Source organism: Leguminivora glycinivorella, chromosome 15 (assembly GCF_023078275.1).
Source record: "Leguminivora glycinivorella isolate SPB_JAAS2020 chromosome 15, LegGlyc_1.1, whole genome shotgun sequence".
NCBI classification, from domain to species: Eukaryota; Metazoa; Arthropoda; class Insecta; order Lepidoptera; family Tortricidae; genus Leguminivora; species Leguminivora glycinivorella.
Window position 1 is genome coordinate 12,639,736 of NC_062985.1, and position 16,387 is coordinate 12,656,122.

Here is a 16,387-nt window from a genome sequence, read left to right on the forward strand (position 1 = left end):
CCTCGGGGTCCCATACTTACCGTTTTGCTATAAAAGGTCCTGACAATATCGGAGTATTTACCACAAAGTTCACACGGTCTTTCTGTTGGAATAATATATGTCTTTTCTAATACAAGAGTATGTGTATAGATAAACGCAAGTAAAGAGGTTCCAACTAAGGATATGATTATATTCATGTATTGTTATACTTTCAACGCCTTATCTATGTAGTAAGTTACGTTTTATTTTTCGCATACTTATGTTGCTTTTGCATTTTATTAGGCGCTTAATCTATTTTCATACAAGTATATTTTTAGTTTAAGAATTAAATAAAGTACATTAATATTAGGGTAATTCCGAATCACGGAAATGCTCGGGTAATTTCGAAAGGGGAACCTTGATATGATGGAAATAATTGTGGTTATTACACGACTTTCGAAATTCGACGACATTCGGAATTACCCTAATGCACTTAATGATTTCAAGTACATACCTAACATACTATGGCATTTTTCAGAATAACTTCATGGTCAAAAATAACTGGTAGAAATTATTAAATATCAGTTCATTATACTCGTAGCGCAGTCGACTTATATCATGTACTACCACAAAATCTGATAATGGCAACCAAGTATCTAAAACGATTCCTAAGTACCTAATATAATATTAAATATCAATACCCACTGATAGAAAATACTTAGGGTGTAACATAGAAAACATTTCTACGTCGTCTATGAAATGTATCTAATCGATATTCCATTAATGGAGGCACAACTCAATCTTATCAGTGATAATACGCAAGTGACAGACCAAATTAACCTAGAATATGAGCAAATGAATTCAGTTGTGTACTAAAGTTTTTACAATGGAATATTATGCTAAATTTCAGGCAGTTTTGTTTATACTTGGTGTAGTGAGTTGTGAACTGTGTAGTGAAACAGACATAGAAAAGTTGTTTACAAGTGATAATGTGCGGTGCCAAGGGGAGTTCAATAATACTTTCAGTGTGACTACTGCAATCATAGATGATCAGAATGGCATATTAAGTGCATTAACTCCAGATGCCAATCCAAGTTGTATAGCGTCAAACACGGTGTCTTTGGCCAGTGGTGGAATTGTAAAAGTCACGGTTTTCTCAGAATCAGTTGCCTTCGAAGACTTCTTGACAGTATTAGTGTATGAAGCAGAGGAATACAATGTTGTTGGGCTAGCCACCCTCCCCCATTCTAACAATAAAGTCAATAATGGATGGGGCATTTTAGAAATTTCTTTAGAAGGAAACCCACATTACGATGGATATGTGAGTATTGGAATAATTTGAAAAGAGTAGTTGCAATATAAGTATGACGTTTATAGTTAGCAAAGAACTCTATTTTAAACTTATGTTATAATTCGGTGGATGGCGTAAAGAACTTGATAAGTCGAGATATTTTTTTGGTGAAATTTGAACTTTGAACAAATTAAGTCTTATGGTTAAGTAAGAATTAACACACAGAGAAATTTGCATTGTGAATTTAACAAGTTCGACTTGTTGCGGTTTATCCGTTTGAATCAGCCAAACGTATGTTTAAAACAATATGTGTCAGGTTGTTTTTATAAAATCGACTTGTTGATTCAAATATATTGCCGATTCAAATGACAAGTAGCTTGTTGTTTGAACCAAAGAGCACGTAGGCGCTATTTTAACCAAAAAACTTGTTGAACGAACATGAAAACTGATTGTATTCTCTCTGTGCAAACAGTTATTTTTACAAAAATGTTGCGGCCCCTTGAATTCATATGTTGTATAATGGAGCATCAGATTTAAATAGTTTAGATGTGTCAACTTGAATTTAGAGTACCAAGTAGTAGCAACGTTGATATCGTAAGTAGGTGACGACATTGGCTATAACATACCTACTTGTCTTATTAATGAATCACCTTTCATAGAGCACCTATGTAAGTAATTATTTGTAGAATCGCCGTCAATAGAAATTGTCAACAGTGTAAACAAACCGTTGTATAAAATATCAATATTCTAGCACAATTTTATTATTTTAAAGGTTGAGGATCATAATGTGATATGAATTGATTAAATAACACATGGATTTAGTCAGTATCTGATGAGTACGAATGAAAATTAATAACATTTTGACTACAAGGTTTGTTTACATTGTTGACAAGTTCTATTGACGGCGACTTTACATACAACATATTCTATAAGCCGATCGCTTATCGGTATAAGAAATTGTCGAAAAAATCCTATTGTACAAGCCAACTTTTGGGATTAATTTGTCTGACCTGGCTACATAGCCGAATGTCACAAACGCTCGTAGATATCTATCTCTATCGCTCTTGCGTATTGGCGCGACAGAGCCAGACTACCTTTCGCGGCGTTTCGTTTTTGTTTCGCGTCGCAGAAATGCCATTCCGCTACGGCACCAGATCTCAGACTAGGATGCGACCGGAAAGCGCTATGTTTAAGGTGCGTTAGGGTAATTCAGAATGGCAGAAATGTTCGGGTAATTTCGAAAGGGGGATATTGATATGATGGAAATAATGGTGATTTTTATGCGACTTTCGAAATTAGACGACTTTCGGAATTACCCTAATGCACAATAAGTATACATTTCTTTATTTGCAATTATTTTATATGTTAGTATAGATTACATTTTAATAAACCTTTTAGACTAGTTTCAACTACAGGTACAATGATTACGAATATAAATGAAATTATTTTATTTCAGATCATGCTCGTAGGGAAAGCGTCATCGCAATCGAAAATCCTGGTCGAATCCATCTGTTACTATCCTGCAGAACAAAATAAACTACTCCAAGAAGACTCGACACTCGCATCTCATAATGAAGTTCTACAGACCGCAATTTCAGATCAAGTTAACATTAAGTCAGTTACTGAACGATCATTTCGTTTTTTTAACGCGGAAGATTTCTGGACACCCCTAACTATTTCCCTCGCAGTAATAATACCAGTAATATTGTTAGCTTTACTAGCTTGGGGTTGCTTCGCTTTAGGGAAAAGGCAGGGGGCTAAACAGGATCCTCAGGTTTATGAGGATATAGACAATCTTCCAAAACCATATCTAGTTCCAAGAGTAAAGAGCATGTATGCAGAATCGGAAAGCTCTTTTGTCGGTAGAAGTAATAACAATAACAACATATATTCTGTTTGATTGTGACTAGCACTAAGAACAAATCAAAAAGTGTTTGTTTCACGAATAAGACGCAGTAACTTTTTTTTTACTTTTGTATCTGTCAGTACCTTACAATAAAAGTATTTGTCAAAACAATAAACGTGTATATATCATTCATAAACAAAATATTGCTCATACCTTACTTAACAGTTACCAAGCGTAACAGAGAACATAGGGACCGTCCACACTCAAGAGACGCATGTCCGCCGACGCGGAACGAACGTCAGCGCCACGCCGCCTGAATGTAATTTAAAAAATGTTTTCTCAGTACATTTTGTATAGGAAGGACGCGCAAGGGACGTCGCTTGGCGCTCGCCGCGCCGCCTGGGGGCGCGTTTTACGTCTTTCCTAACCTAAGTATACAAAATGTACTGAGGAGACGTTTTTTAAATTACATTCAGGCGGCGTGGCGTTGACGTCCATTCCGCGTCGACTGACATGCGTCTCTTGAGTGTGGACGGTCCCATAAATCGCTAAACGTGAAATACGTGCGTACCTTATTGTAATGTTTGGTCCTCCACTCATTAAGCATTTAAATATTACCTACCTACTAATAGAATTGAACACGAGTTGTCATTGTTAAATCTGTGTAATATTGACTAAGACACCTTCATTTATTTATTTATATGCATAAATAATGAATAGTGTAATTAATTTACCTTATTACTCTACTTATTAAATATGCAAACTGATGAATGGAGTGAAAACTCAAACTTAGTTACTTATTATGTCTATATGCTTGCACCACGAATGTGAATGTGAGGAATAGTCGCGCAAAACGGTCCCAATAAGTAATCTAGCAATCATAAATATCCGTGTGAATAAAAGTATTTATAACTTTCAGTCATCAATATAAATTTTATTATTTGCTTTATGCTTTTGATTAAAAAGTACACTTAGCTACTTGGCGACTTATCTATCATGTAATCTAAAACTACTTTTAATACGCGCACTCAGATAATATTTTCACCACTTTTAAAAAGTCAGTGTAACATGTAGTTCCCTATTAACACAGGCTCCAAAAACATCATGCGATGTTATTTCTAGTATATTTTATTACAATTTTTGTAGCAGTAATAAGTGACGATTTGGTAGGAGTGACTTATTATTTTGACGATAATTATTTGGACATTTTTAGTGAAAAACAATGTGTGAATGCAAACCAGTGGAGTTTAGTGAGTTATGAACATTATAAGGTAGTGCCGCCTTACGAAGGAAGATCTGAAGCAATTCGTGCTCTAGGAAATAGTTGCGTTTCATCATTTCCTATCTTATTTCTGGAAGGAACCTTAGAAGTAACAGCTTACCTTCGAACAGTATCTCAATACAGTGGAATAACTGTTACTGTGTTTGATGAACAAGATGAAGTTACAACGTCAGTTAAGTATGAAGGGATGAACAAGAATTTAGTGCCAGGCTGGGTCAACGTAACAGTGCCTATCAAAGTGCACACATTGGGATATGTAAGTACAAATTATGCACCAGCACGGGAAGCATGGTCGCGCGATAGACGATAAAATAGCAGGCCGTCCCTATCGCACTATTTGTAAGTGCGATAGGGACGGCCTGATATTTTATCGTCTATCGCGCGACCATGCTTCCCGTGCTGATATCATGTGTGTCATTCGTTAAATGATATAACTTTTTCCCAAATGCACATTTTCAAGCAATTTTTTCGTTTCATTTACATATATGTGTATATAATACTACACATAATATATATGTAGTATTACCAACTTATTTGTACAGTGTTTTCTGACGTCGCAATTATATTTTTACAAGCGGTTAGCACGGGTCCCTCTATTCGGCATAACTTTAATTGTCCGTAACCATGTTTGCATAACAGACTTCGCATATTCTATTCTCGTTTCGCCGAATGTTAATTTGGCAGAAAACTTATTTGTCATAATCTAAAAAATTACGAATATTACTTTGTCCGAAAATAAGTTCGCATAATTCTGTTTACGTCGATTGTTTTTATGAATAAAATTAATTCGCATAATTGTATTTGGCATATTTCTTAAAATCAGAATATCCACCCATACTAAATGATGTCAAGGAAGTCGGTTTGGTTAGGTTAGAACTGTGACCTCAACAAATTTTGTCAAGAATTTCGGTTAGGTTAGGTTAGAACTGCAAGACTAATATAGTAGTATTACCCATGATAAAAATTCCGCGTGGTAAATACCTAACTCTACCTAACCTACTAAACTAAACCATGTTATGCAGAAATAATTCATGCATAAAAACCATTCGGTGAATAACTTTTATGCATGAAATATATTCGGGCAAACAAAAATATGCCTAGACAAATTGCGCGTAACTATACTATGCCATAACAATTATGCGAAAAGTGAATTATGACAACATAGATTATGCCAAGAATAATTATTGATTGTAAAATTATGCCAAAACAAGGAGAACCTTTAGGCACATATGTCACCTAATATATTTATGATTTTGGTAGTCAGGAAGCATCATTTGTCTTAAACAAATAACGTAGGTATAGTGACTTATCATATTTCCGTATTATTGCTCTAAAAGCCCTTTTGGATGCACTGTACAGTGTACAGGTCTAATAACTCCTAGTTTCCACGAAAGCTACAAAATGTTTTTTTTTATATGCCTGCTGTCGAAATTTGCACGCAGATTACTAGTACAGTCTAAAACTCAAAATAACTGAATTCATTTGACTGTTTACTTTCTTTTGCTATTTTAATCTATTTCATCACCACTAAAGTTTTTATTTTTTGTCTACCACAGGTACAAATATATGGAAAAAGTCTCAACACTGAATTAGTCCTCGTCGACTCTCTGCAGTACATTCCTGGTAACTTTACATATTCTCAAAGTGACATAACAGATCCAAGAATTGCAAGTGGCATAAAAAATGCACCTCATGCAAATACAGAAGAGTTAAGTGATTCTGATGAGTTCATTTTCGCTTTTGATGAAGTATATACAGATGGCGATTTAATAGATGGGTCAGGTGAACCTGATAACACTGAGGGACCAGATACAGGTGCAAGCACTGAAGAACCATCTCCGGGAGATCGTGAAGATCCTGAAAACAATGGATTTTGGAATCCCTTCACTATCACAATTGTGTCAGTTGGTGCCTTTACGGTAGTAGGATTGGTAGGCGTAGGAGCGTATTACTTAGGGAAGAGCAGGGGTGTAAGCCCCGACCTTCCACTAGATGTAGAAACACAAGAAGCTCCTAGTATAATTCCTCGAGCGAGAAGTGTTTTCTCGGAAGTTCCGTACGATAGATATAGCTAGTGAGATAAAACAATAATTCTAGTATCAAAACACGTGTAATAGTTTTAATAAGGCCGATAACAACGCTAGATAATTTTGACTATACCAGCAGGCCTAGCACATGATTGCCGCGGGAGTATGTCGCCGCGAGATAGATGACACATCTTCTTCTAACTGTATTAATGACATAAGGACGGGTAGTCTATCTCGCGGCGACATACTCTCGCGGCAATCATGTGCTAACCCTGCTGGCAGGCAAGCATAGTCGCTCGGTAAATGATAAATCATCAGGCCGGCAGGCTTACGAATAGTGCGATAGGGACGGCCTGTAGGCCTAGCACATGATGGCCGCGGGAGTATGTCGCCGCGAGATAGATCACACGTCTTCTTCTAACTGTATTAATGACATAAGGACGGGTAGTCTATCTCGCGGCGACATACTCTCGCGGCCATCATGTGCTAGGCCTACTGATGTTTTATCATTTATCGCGCGACCATACTTGCCTGCCTGTTATAAAATAAAACGAAAAACCTAGTGACAATAGTAATTTATGATATTTTGATTCAGCGCTAGAATGTTACCCTTTTTGAATGAATGACCTTTAATTTACACTAGAAAATGATTTAATTATTAATTTATTTAATGTATGTGAGTGTGAGTTTTAAAATGTTACTGGATAGTGAAAACATTACGGAAAATGTAGAAATATAATTTTGGTTCTGGCAAGTAACCGTTAAGGTAAAGGACCCAATCATGGACAGTTTAAGATAAAATTTTGCCTATTTTTGATATTTCACTGATACATGTAATACATTTTACCGCTAAGTGTGTTAAAACTTGAATGTCTTATCCTTCTCTTACATTTTAAGCATACTGCAGAATAGATACTCCTATTGGTTTCTTCATAGTTAACAAATTAAAATGAGGTGTTTTTTCTCCAATCATGGACGGCAGTTCTCCAGTAATGGATCCCCCATCATGGACAGTGAAATAAGTTTAAAATTTTACTTTTAAAGCCAACTGAGACTTAATTAGTCAATTTTATATACCCCAAATAAAATTAGTTTGGGTTATTTTAACATAAGTAGGATTGTTTCTTGTAAATTTTGGTTTCGTAAATTGTTCCTTTTCCATCATAGGAGGTACCCTGTTTTCCGGTTCCAGTTATGGACACTCTTAAAATAACACTATTTCTTTATATCTTTGGTGTAACAAACTAGTATGTTTTATACCTTATCTCATGGTTAATGCAGTAAGTAAAACTCATTCAAGTTTACACAGAGTATTATTTTTTTATTACTTTATACATGAACTCAACTCTCTTAGCAACATTACTAAGAATTCATCGTGATTTTTTTTTTCAATAAACTGATGACTTTTATCTTGCCGCCAAATCCTTCAGAAATAACCGAAGTAAATGACTCTTGTTTATGGTACAATGCCGTCGGTTTTTAGGAACTAATTTTAGATACTTATTTTTAAGGATTTGTGTAAATTATTTTGTCCATAATGGCATCACCGTCCATAACAGGGTATTTTACGTTAGAAGTCATATTTTACTGATGATTATTCAGTGTAGGCCTAATATACCTAATTTAAAAATGTAATTAATGTTTATTACAGTCTATTGCGAGTCTAGACATGAAATATAATGATACTTGCTAACCGCCATGTGAGTTTTTTTTAATCCCGACAAAACTAGCTAGCTGTGAAGCGTAATCAGGTAATCGTCGCGTCTGACAGTATTATGTCAAGGTTTTTATTCTCTGACGAGCATTTCCGACATTTTTATTCCAGTCGACGTATTGCAGAATCCTCTCACGTCACGCATGACGTAAATAGTCAGGTTGTTCTTCAACGAGTCTGTATTGTTTCTCTTAAAGATGTTTGTGATATGTGTTTAAATCTTTATGAGATGTTAGTCAGCATTGTTTTAACGTTACGTTAGTCATAATTTCGTAGGTATTCTCAGATACCAATGGTCATTTGGTTTAGTCCTTTCACCCATTTATATAATTATAATGTCAGCCTTAGAACTACAAAAAAAAATTGTAAAGGGCACACCTGAAGAAATATTTACAGTGAATTTTGGACCATAATTGAGAGCTTTTCAGGATTGTCAAAAAACAAACCTTACCCTACCCATTTATCAATGATCTTAACAAAATCCCTGAAAAGTTTACCTACAATTTTACTGCCAGTCATTACAAACTCATAGCATGGTTCATAGTACCCACAGCAGGTACAGCGCGGAAACCTTAAACTAAGCATAGGTACTATGCTAATAGATTGCTCTGTGTAAGATGTCCCCCAATATTTATTTATTGTATCATATGAATGTTCGACCTTATCAACGCGTAATAGTCATCGGAATGGAAGAGTGAAAATCAATGTTATGTTAAGGTCACTAGTATTACTGCAACAGTAATAAATAATTAATAAATAAATATTATAGGACATTCTTACACAGATCGACTGAGTCCCACGGTAAGCTCAAGAAGGTTTGTGTTGTGCGTACTCAGACAACGATATATTTAATATACAAATACTTATATACATAGAAAACATCCATGACTCAGGAAATATCTGTACTCATCACACAAAAAAAATGCCCTTATCGGGATTCGAACCCGCTAGGCCAGACCGGTAATCCGGAGTAATGCAGCTGCCGTTGTCATCCGAACATCACCTATACGTATCATAATGGTTTGTCACACAACTCTTCAAGATCCTGTCCTGCCCTTGTTTATCCCTTAATTTTACATATCTATTAGAAAGTCGAAGTGTTACGGGATTTCCATAAACCAACCAAAATAAATTAACGATAACCGATTAAATATTCATGTGATATTGACAAATGGCCTTGAACCTGAATCAAATTGGATTACAACATTAATTTAGACCAAGTTGACTCCAACCTTGTTTATATTATTACAACGGTCGATGTAGTGACGTATTTCTATGACTTAGTAATAAAAATGTCCTTAGTGAGTGAGTAAACTTGACCGATATGGTAAAAACGTTAACCTTTGATTTTGGCCTGGCAAGGCTATGCGTGGGTGTCAGAGGTCAGGCGAACTCGTTTCAACTTATTCGCGCTCTGCCCTTTTATAGGTCTTTGGCATGTTGGTACAATCAGCATTAAAAGTAACAGATCATGAAAGTGCCAAATGACAAGTGTAGTATTATGTAGAGCAATGAAGACTGTAATAGTTATAATAAACGTGACTTTTAGTTCATTTATATTTGTAATTATAAAATTTATACAAGATAGCTGTTATATGTTGTACCTATTCTGCATTCCCTTTTATCGCATATTGATGCTGACTGTGCGAACACAGATATAGAAGTCGTAATTAGTACCAAATCTCGATGTCTTCAAATATGGTTGTATTTACTAGTTTTTACTCGTAAATATTTGAAATGGCGATATGTAACTACCTAATATAAATACTAATAATAACACGCCCAACAGGGCATGGGCAGGCAGGCATAAAAAAAAACGAATTACTTAGTCCGTCAGTTAGATTATCAAGGAATTTAGACACGTATTTTTTCTTTTTTCTCGTAAACGAAAAATGACGACGGCACTGTACCGACGACGGTACAGTGCGTTGAAGTTTCGCGTGACGTCACGCCTTGGTACAATTTTTACTTAGAAGTGGCGTCAGAAGCTCCCACTCCGGAACTTTGATGCTCTATATCTTTGTACTTTTTCATTAATTATAAAAAGCGAAAAATATGTGTTCAGTACTTTTGGACGATCTAACTGACGGACTAAACAGAATGCCATTTTTTTAAATGTAGTCGTCATCCCTATTGCCAACGTTTTTAAAAGCCTGGAGAAGGGTTAAGCAAACGACATAATTTTATAAACATTTTACGTTAACAAGCTGTCAAGATACCTTCTAGGCTAAGATACTAGATAAAAAAACGCACACGCCTGAAAAATACAAACATATTGACACATTGAGTACACACACTAGTATCGTCTAGAATATAATAGAATGAAAATATATGCCTGCTAGACTAATCCTTATTCATTTGCATAATGTGTGTGCAGAACCAGTGCAGCGAACGAGGGCAAGGACTACAAGTTATGTCATATTTTGTTGTTGCAGAGTCAAGACATGGAATACCCTGCACATTAAACTATATAAAGACCTTAAAGTACGTACGCTAGGACAAATAAACAAGCCTTGATATGCAAGTGGAACTTGCCAAGTAGCACTTCTGTAATCATAAAAATATAAGGCAAAATAAGTAGTTTAATATCAGTTTGACACCACTTTTATCTTTGACTATTTATGCTTTTCTTTCAACATGCAACTAGTACCGGTCTGCTCAATGCTCTTCGAGGCAATTCTACCATCTTTAGGCTAGCTTCCACTAGACTCGCCGATTCGAATATCAATAAATTGCCTTCTACATTGACGACGCATCGAATTTCACCGTTCATAGTAAATTAATAGACGGCGTATTTTTGCGATACGATTCGGTGAGCCTAAGTGGACACCAGCCTAAAAGTTACCGCAGATTTCCACTGATTCCCTTTGACACTATTTTCACATTAATACCTCAGAAAAAGACGAAGTATTCCTTTAGTTTATGGGTTGATTCGTATCGACATATTGAATCACTCAAGCATCTACAGATATTCAAATAATTATGCTACCGAAATTGCTAATTACATATATAATCAGTCCTCGATATCTATACGGATATTGCAATATTATCTTGATTAGTATCTGACTAGTATCAATGACACATAGAATGCAATTGATAAAGAAGTAGATGTTAACTTTTAAAATGAAAAATACTTATCTTATCAATGTATACTATACTTACCTAATTATGACTGTTCATAAATAACCGTATGAAAGAAAGCATTTTACTATGTCACCTTATGTTGCTAAAGTTATTGTCTTAAACAGAAAGATATGATAACTTCAAGTGTTTAATGACACAAAGTGGTTATTGAGTAGTTTTAGGGTTCGTAGTGTGTAAAAGCTAAACAAGGCATTCACAGCCACCGACCGACGTATGATAGAAGGGTTTTCGTTTCTTTCATGCAGTGTCTTGGACGTACAGGGGCCATTTTGTCCACCTCACTTTTTTTGTGACATGGGTATTTTTTACGCGATTTATACTCAGAATCGCGAGGTCTTTCGATCCTGATAGGAGAAAAAAAAATGGTCCAAGATTTCAATACATTTTTCAGACCTTCCATTCCGTTACCGCCATACAAATTACAAAATGTATGAAAAGATGGTAACGGAATGGAGAAAAAACATTTTTTCTCCTATCAGGATCGAAAGAGCACGCGATTCTGAGTGGAAACCACATAAAAATTTCCAAATCCAAAAAAGTGGAGTGGAAACTTTGAAAAAAAAAATGGCCCACAGACGCGTTTGTAATATTTAGTGACTTTTACACTGTGCCTGGGTAAAAGTCGGTTGAACTCACATGTGTGTTTGGGGCATACCTACCTCAATGTGCGGCACCTGACCAAAGTCCAGTGTGCGACTGTGCGTAGCCGAATGCACAAACGGTCACGAAACGCTCACGATAATACTTACAAATAATCATTGAGGTATAATGTACTAGAGAGGACACGGCGAACAAAAAGTTTGCGCCACGAACATAAGTCCAGTGGACTTATGTTGCCTCAGTCAGTCACTGCGCGTGGTGGGAGGAGGTTGTCTCTGACTGCACACAAATAAAATGAAAAAATGCCTTCCTGTGCTATAAGATACTGTTGAAGCCATACGAGAAAATCTAATAAAAGTGACGGTGTCACATTTCATCGGTTAGTAGACAAGCTATTTTGATCTAACTTAATTTAAGTAATTATTATAATGAAGGGACGGGCTCCTTAAACGCGATGCTATGGCCGCCATTTTGACAACTGGAATCATAGATGAATCGCGCAGACATGACATGTAGATAATAATTGTGATCATATTCTGTTTTCAATATATAATATAAAAATATTTATTTCAATTTATAGTTTTTAATATTACACGGTTCTAATACGAATTTTAGTCGATAATATTATACAATAAGCATGATTTTGAATTATTTCTGAATTATAATTCTCATTATTGACGAAAAATAATGACACCAAAACTGAAATAGTATTTAATGCAACCGGTGTTTAAGGGAGGTAAAACAAAGTGAATGGCGCGATTATTATTCTGAGCGACAGAAACTTACAAAACTAATTTTATTCAAAGGAAATTAAAATTTATGAAAAAAACAATTACTTATTTTTATTTCACTGAGTAGAAATTAAATATAACACAATGTATAATAGTGCTAAAAGTAAACTACTTAGTATTTCACACACAAAGTATAAAACAAAGGTCTACACTAAAAGTGTCGCGTCTAGGTGGTCAAGTCTTACTCTATGACACGGTTCGCTTCACGCGCATGCGCCTCGCGCTGCCGCCGCTGCCGGTCGGAGCACAGAATATGTTCGAGTTGTCATTTCTAGTACGTAGTACATAGTAGTTCAATGCAAATAATAAGTATATTTTCCCCTCACTAGCTCGGAAACACGTGTTTTGTCCTTTAATACCAGCGGGTAAAAACGCATTTTATCCACTAGTGAGTAAAGTAATTTGACCTTGAATAAAGTCAAATTAACTGCTTTAAAATTGATAAAAGTAGGTGAATCTAGTAATAAAGATGATTTACCACCTGTGGAACTACTGGAAGCAGTGATAAACGCATTTTTTGCGTTGTAGTTTCCTCGCTATAGTGAGGGGAAAAGTTTTGTGTTACACTCGGGTGCAAATGTATTTTACTTCTCGTGTGTTACAAAACTCGCAAGTTCAGGATTCTATTCTCGAACCACTCGCTTCGCTCGTGGTTCAACTATAGAATCCTTTCACTTGCTCGTTTTTCAATTCCACACTCGGCGTTAAAATACAACTTTGCCCCCTTGTATAACAAATAACTATTTTCGTAGCTATCTATCTCTATCGCTCTTTGGCGTTTGGCGTCGCAGAAATGCCATTCGGCTACAGGGCCAGGAAAAGAGGGTTGCAGTGAAGGCGTTAAAACGCTGTCAAGTGGCTAGTTGATCAAAATACTATTTACAATGTTAATGCATGAATGAATAAAAAAGCAGAGTATCTAAGGCAATACTAGCAAGAGCATGATAAATAACGAAGGCAGGCGCCTGTTGAGGCGACGAGCCTTTTTTTTATACTTATGATTTCGCAGTCAATCAGCCTGCTTTTAAAAAAAAATATAGAATTCTTCTAAAAAAATTAAATTATCTATTACTTAAATAAAAGACAGTGAAGTTAAAAAGTTTTAGCGCCAAGCAAAAATAATTTGTAAAGTCAGGAAACTTTTCACTAAAGTTAGAACCTTTATTGAGATAGTTTCTTAACAATAACTTGCACTCAGTTCTCGCAAAAGTTTACGAAAATTACCGAGACCGATTCTAACTTCTTGCTCGTGTACTTTTAACCGCCGGTAGGTTATAGGTTTCTAAATGTAAAAGTATGTCGTAAAACATATTTCAAGTCACATACAAGTCGAACGCGATTAATTAACATTATTTTACCTTTTTTCCCAACGTTGCACTGGCCGTGGTTGCAGTGCAACCTGTCAGTCACTGTAATGTAAGTGACTTTAAATACCAGTTGACAGTTGACAGCTGTCAAGTTAAGTTCTATTAAAATCGCTGCTCAAAAAAAAAAATTGAAATATTGATACAAACCTACTTATCACGTTCATACCGGTACGAGACTTGAAGCACTTAACCTCCAAAACATGGGCACATAATATATCTGACAAATTGGTGAGTGATATTACTATATTATCAAAAAAACACTTCACGTCAACTCACGCACACATATGCAATCAAAATTAACGAATATATTTTGAAAATGATCGGCTGCTTTCGTTAAATAAACTGACACCACAGGAGACTTGACATAACTGTCATAACAAAACATCACAGAATACACAACGGATAAGTGACGATATTGAGGAGACCAATACCAACTTGCAGGACAAAATTACGTTCCAGTTTACGCAACAAGTTTGGTAGTATATTTCTTTGATACCAAGTTGACTATACAGGGCAGTATTTGGGTGTAAGTGATAATTAAATAATAGTTTTAACTAGTATTGACTGCGAGTATATGAGCATAATAGACTAAGACTAAAATTAAGCTACACAATGGATAAAATACCACGAAAAACCACTAGATCGCAAAAACTGGTATCCACTAGCAGTAAAAATGTCACCCAAAGTGACGATGAGGCTCACCATGACCATTCAAAGTGCCTAAAGATTATTAATGAAAAAGATAAGGTAGTCGCTAGTTTAAAACTAGAAATAAACGAGCTTAAAAACCGAATTAAATTAGAATCTGATAAGCAAGTCGAGCAGAAAATAAATTACGAAAAGATATGCGAAGAAAATAAATCATTAAAAGTATTAATTAAGGAAAATGGAAAAACTGACAGCAACTTAACATTGGAGATAAGTAATTTTGAAACTGACAACATGGAAATTCTAACACCAATTAAATCGAAACTTAAAAAAACTGAGCAGCAGAATATGACTCTAGCTATGCACATTGAAGAATTAGAAGCACAAAATTCAGAACTAAGTAAAAAAATTGCTGAACATATATGTGTTAGAACAACTGCTGGGTTACAACAAGAGCCCATGCGGGACTCTGAATATGAATCCAAAAAAACAAGGGAAAAAATTAGAGTACTCCTTAAACGGCTAAATAAAATAACACAAGATTATCAACAACTTCAAAAGAAATACAAAGAACTGGAAGGGATAAAATTGACGTGGCGTAACACGCATAGATCATTACATAAGCTCGAAAAAAATGTTGACACACTTTCGAAATTTATTGCTGAAAACAAAAGTTTTAACAAAGAATCTGTTAATAAGAAACAAGAATATCAAGATCCGAGGAGATACAGCAGCGAGAAAATATGTAAGGAAACTTCAGACAATCAAGGCAATCTTGAATCAAATAGCTACGTAAAGACTAAACCTAGATTGCTAATCTTGTCAGACTTCCATGGAACAGAACTATCATATAATCTATCAAAAATCCGCAAAAAAGATTATGATGTCTATACAGATGTGGTTTACTTTGGAACAACAGACAGGGTTCTTCAGAATCTCAAGGAAAAGACCGAGGATTTTACAAAGAGTGATTGTGTGGTAGTACTGTGCGGCGGAAGTGATTTTGGGATTAATAGTACTGATGTAGTTATACAGCAATTGGATGACGCGGTTAAGTCATTATCTCACTGTCATGTAGTAATATGCACAATACCCAATAGCATTAATTCCGATGCGGTTAGTTTTAATAATTTTGTAACTAAATTAAACTTAAGACTGATAACATTAGAAGATAAATATGACAATTTACATATAAAAAGTATAGATGAAAAACTTAAGGACATGGACTACAAGACTGACGGATATAAATTAAATATAAGTGGGAAATACAAAATTGCACTAGCTTTAAATGAAACATTAAAATGTATAAATGAAAAACATTATAATAGTCTAAATTTTTTATAACTACTTCTATTCCAGCTGGATCGACACAATACTCCGTAATGCACTTAAACATCAATCGCCTTAGAAACAAGCTGCTAAGTCTAGAAGCTTTTATAGAATATGACATCATAACCAAACCTACCATTATTGCTATAACAGAGACATGGTTAGAAGAAGACGAATATAAATCAATATGTCTTCCAGATTATCAGGTAGCAACACAAACAAATCGTATTCTTTCACGAGGCGGAGGAACACTCATATTTATTAGAAAAGACCTTCGAAATAAATTAAAAATAATAGACATGTCAAATTTTTACTTGGAAAAGACATGTGAAATATGTGGAATTACAGTAGACCTTACTGGGATTACTTACCACGTTTTTGTTGTATATC

At 35.3% G+C, this 16,387-nt stretch overlaps 2 protein-coding genes across 2 annotated transcripts; both read left to right on the forward strand.

Annotated features, from left to right (window-relative positions):
* Window positions 1-788: 788 nt before the first annotated feature.
* LOC125234006 lies at window positions 789-3,327 on the forward strand. Its single transcript, XM_048140188.1, has 2 exons — window positions 789-1,279; window positions 2,706-3,327. Exons 1-2 carry the CDS (start codon window positions 845-847, stop codon window positions 3,147-3,149), a joined length of 879 nt encoding a protein of 292 aa, XP_047996145.1. The 5' UTR covers window positions 789-844; the 3' UTR covers window positions 3,150-3,327.
* Window positions 3,328-3,985: 658 nt separating this feature from the next.
* On the forward strand, window positions 3,986-6,754 carry LOC125233936. Its single transcript, XM_048140111.1, has 2 exons — window positions 3,986-4,633; window positions 5,934-6,754. Exons 1-2 carry the CDS (start codon window positions 4,205-4,207, stop codon window positions 6,450-6,452), a joined length of 948 nt encoding a protein of 315 aa, XP_047996068.1. The 5' UTR covers window positions 3,986-4,204; the 3' UTR covers window positions 6,453-6,754.
* The last annotated feature ends 9,633 nt before the right edge of the window (window positions 6,755-16,387 follow it).

Bases quoted from the DNA above. Each gene is read 5' to 3' on its own strand.
- LOC125234006 (XM_048140188.1), top strand. From the start codon at position 845: ATGGAATATTATGCTAAATTTCAGGCAGTTTTGTTTATACTTGGTGTA. The intron at 1,280-2,705 runs GTGAGTATTGGA...ATTTTATTTCAG, and splicing joins ACCCACATTACGATGGATAT to ATCATGCTCGTAGGGAAAGC.
- LOC125233936 (XM_048140111.1), top strand. From the start codon at position 4,205: ATGTTATTTCTAGTATATTTTATTACAATTTTTGTAGCAGTAATAAGT. The intron at 4,634-5,933 runs GTAAGTACAAAT...TGTCTACCACAG, and splicing joins AAGTGCACACATTGGGATAT to GTACAAATATATGGAAAAAG.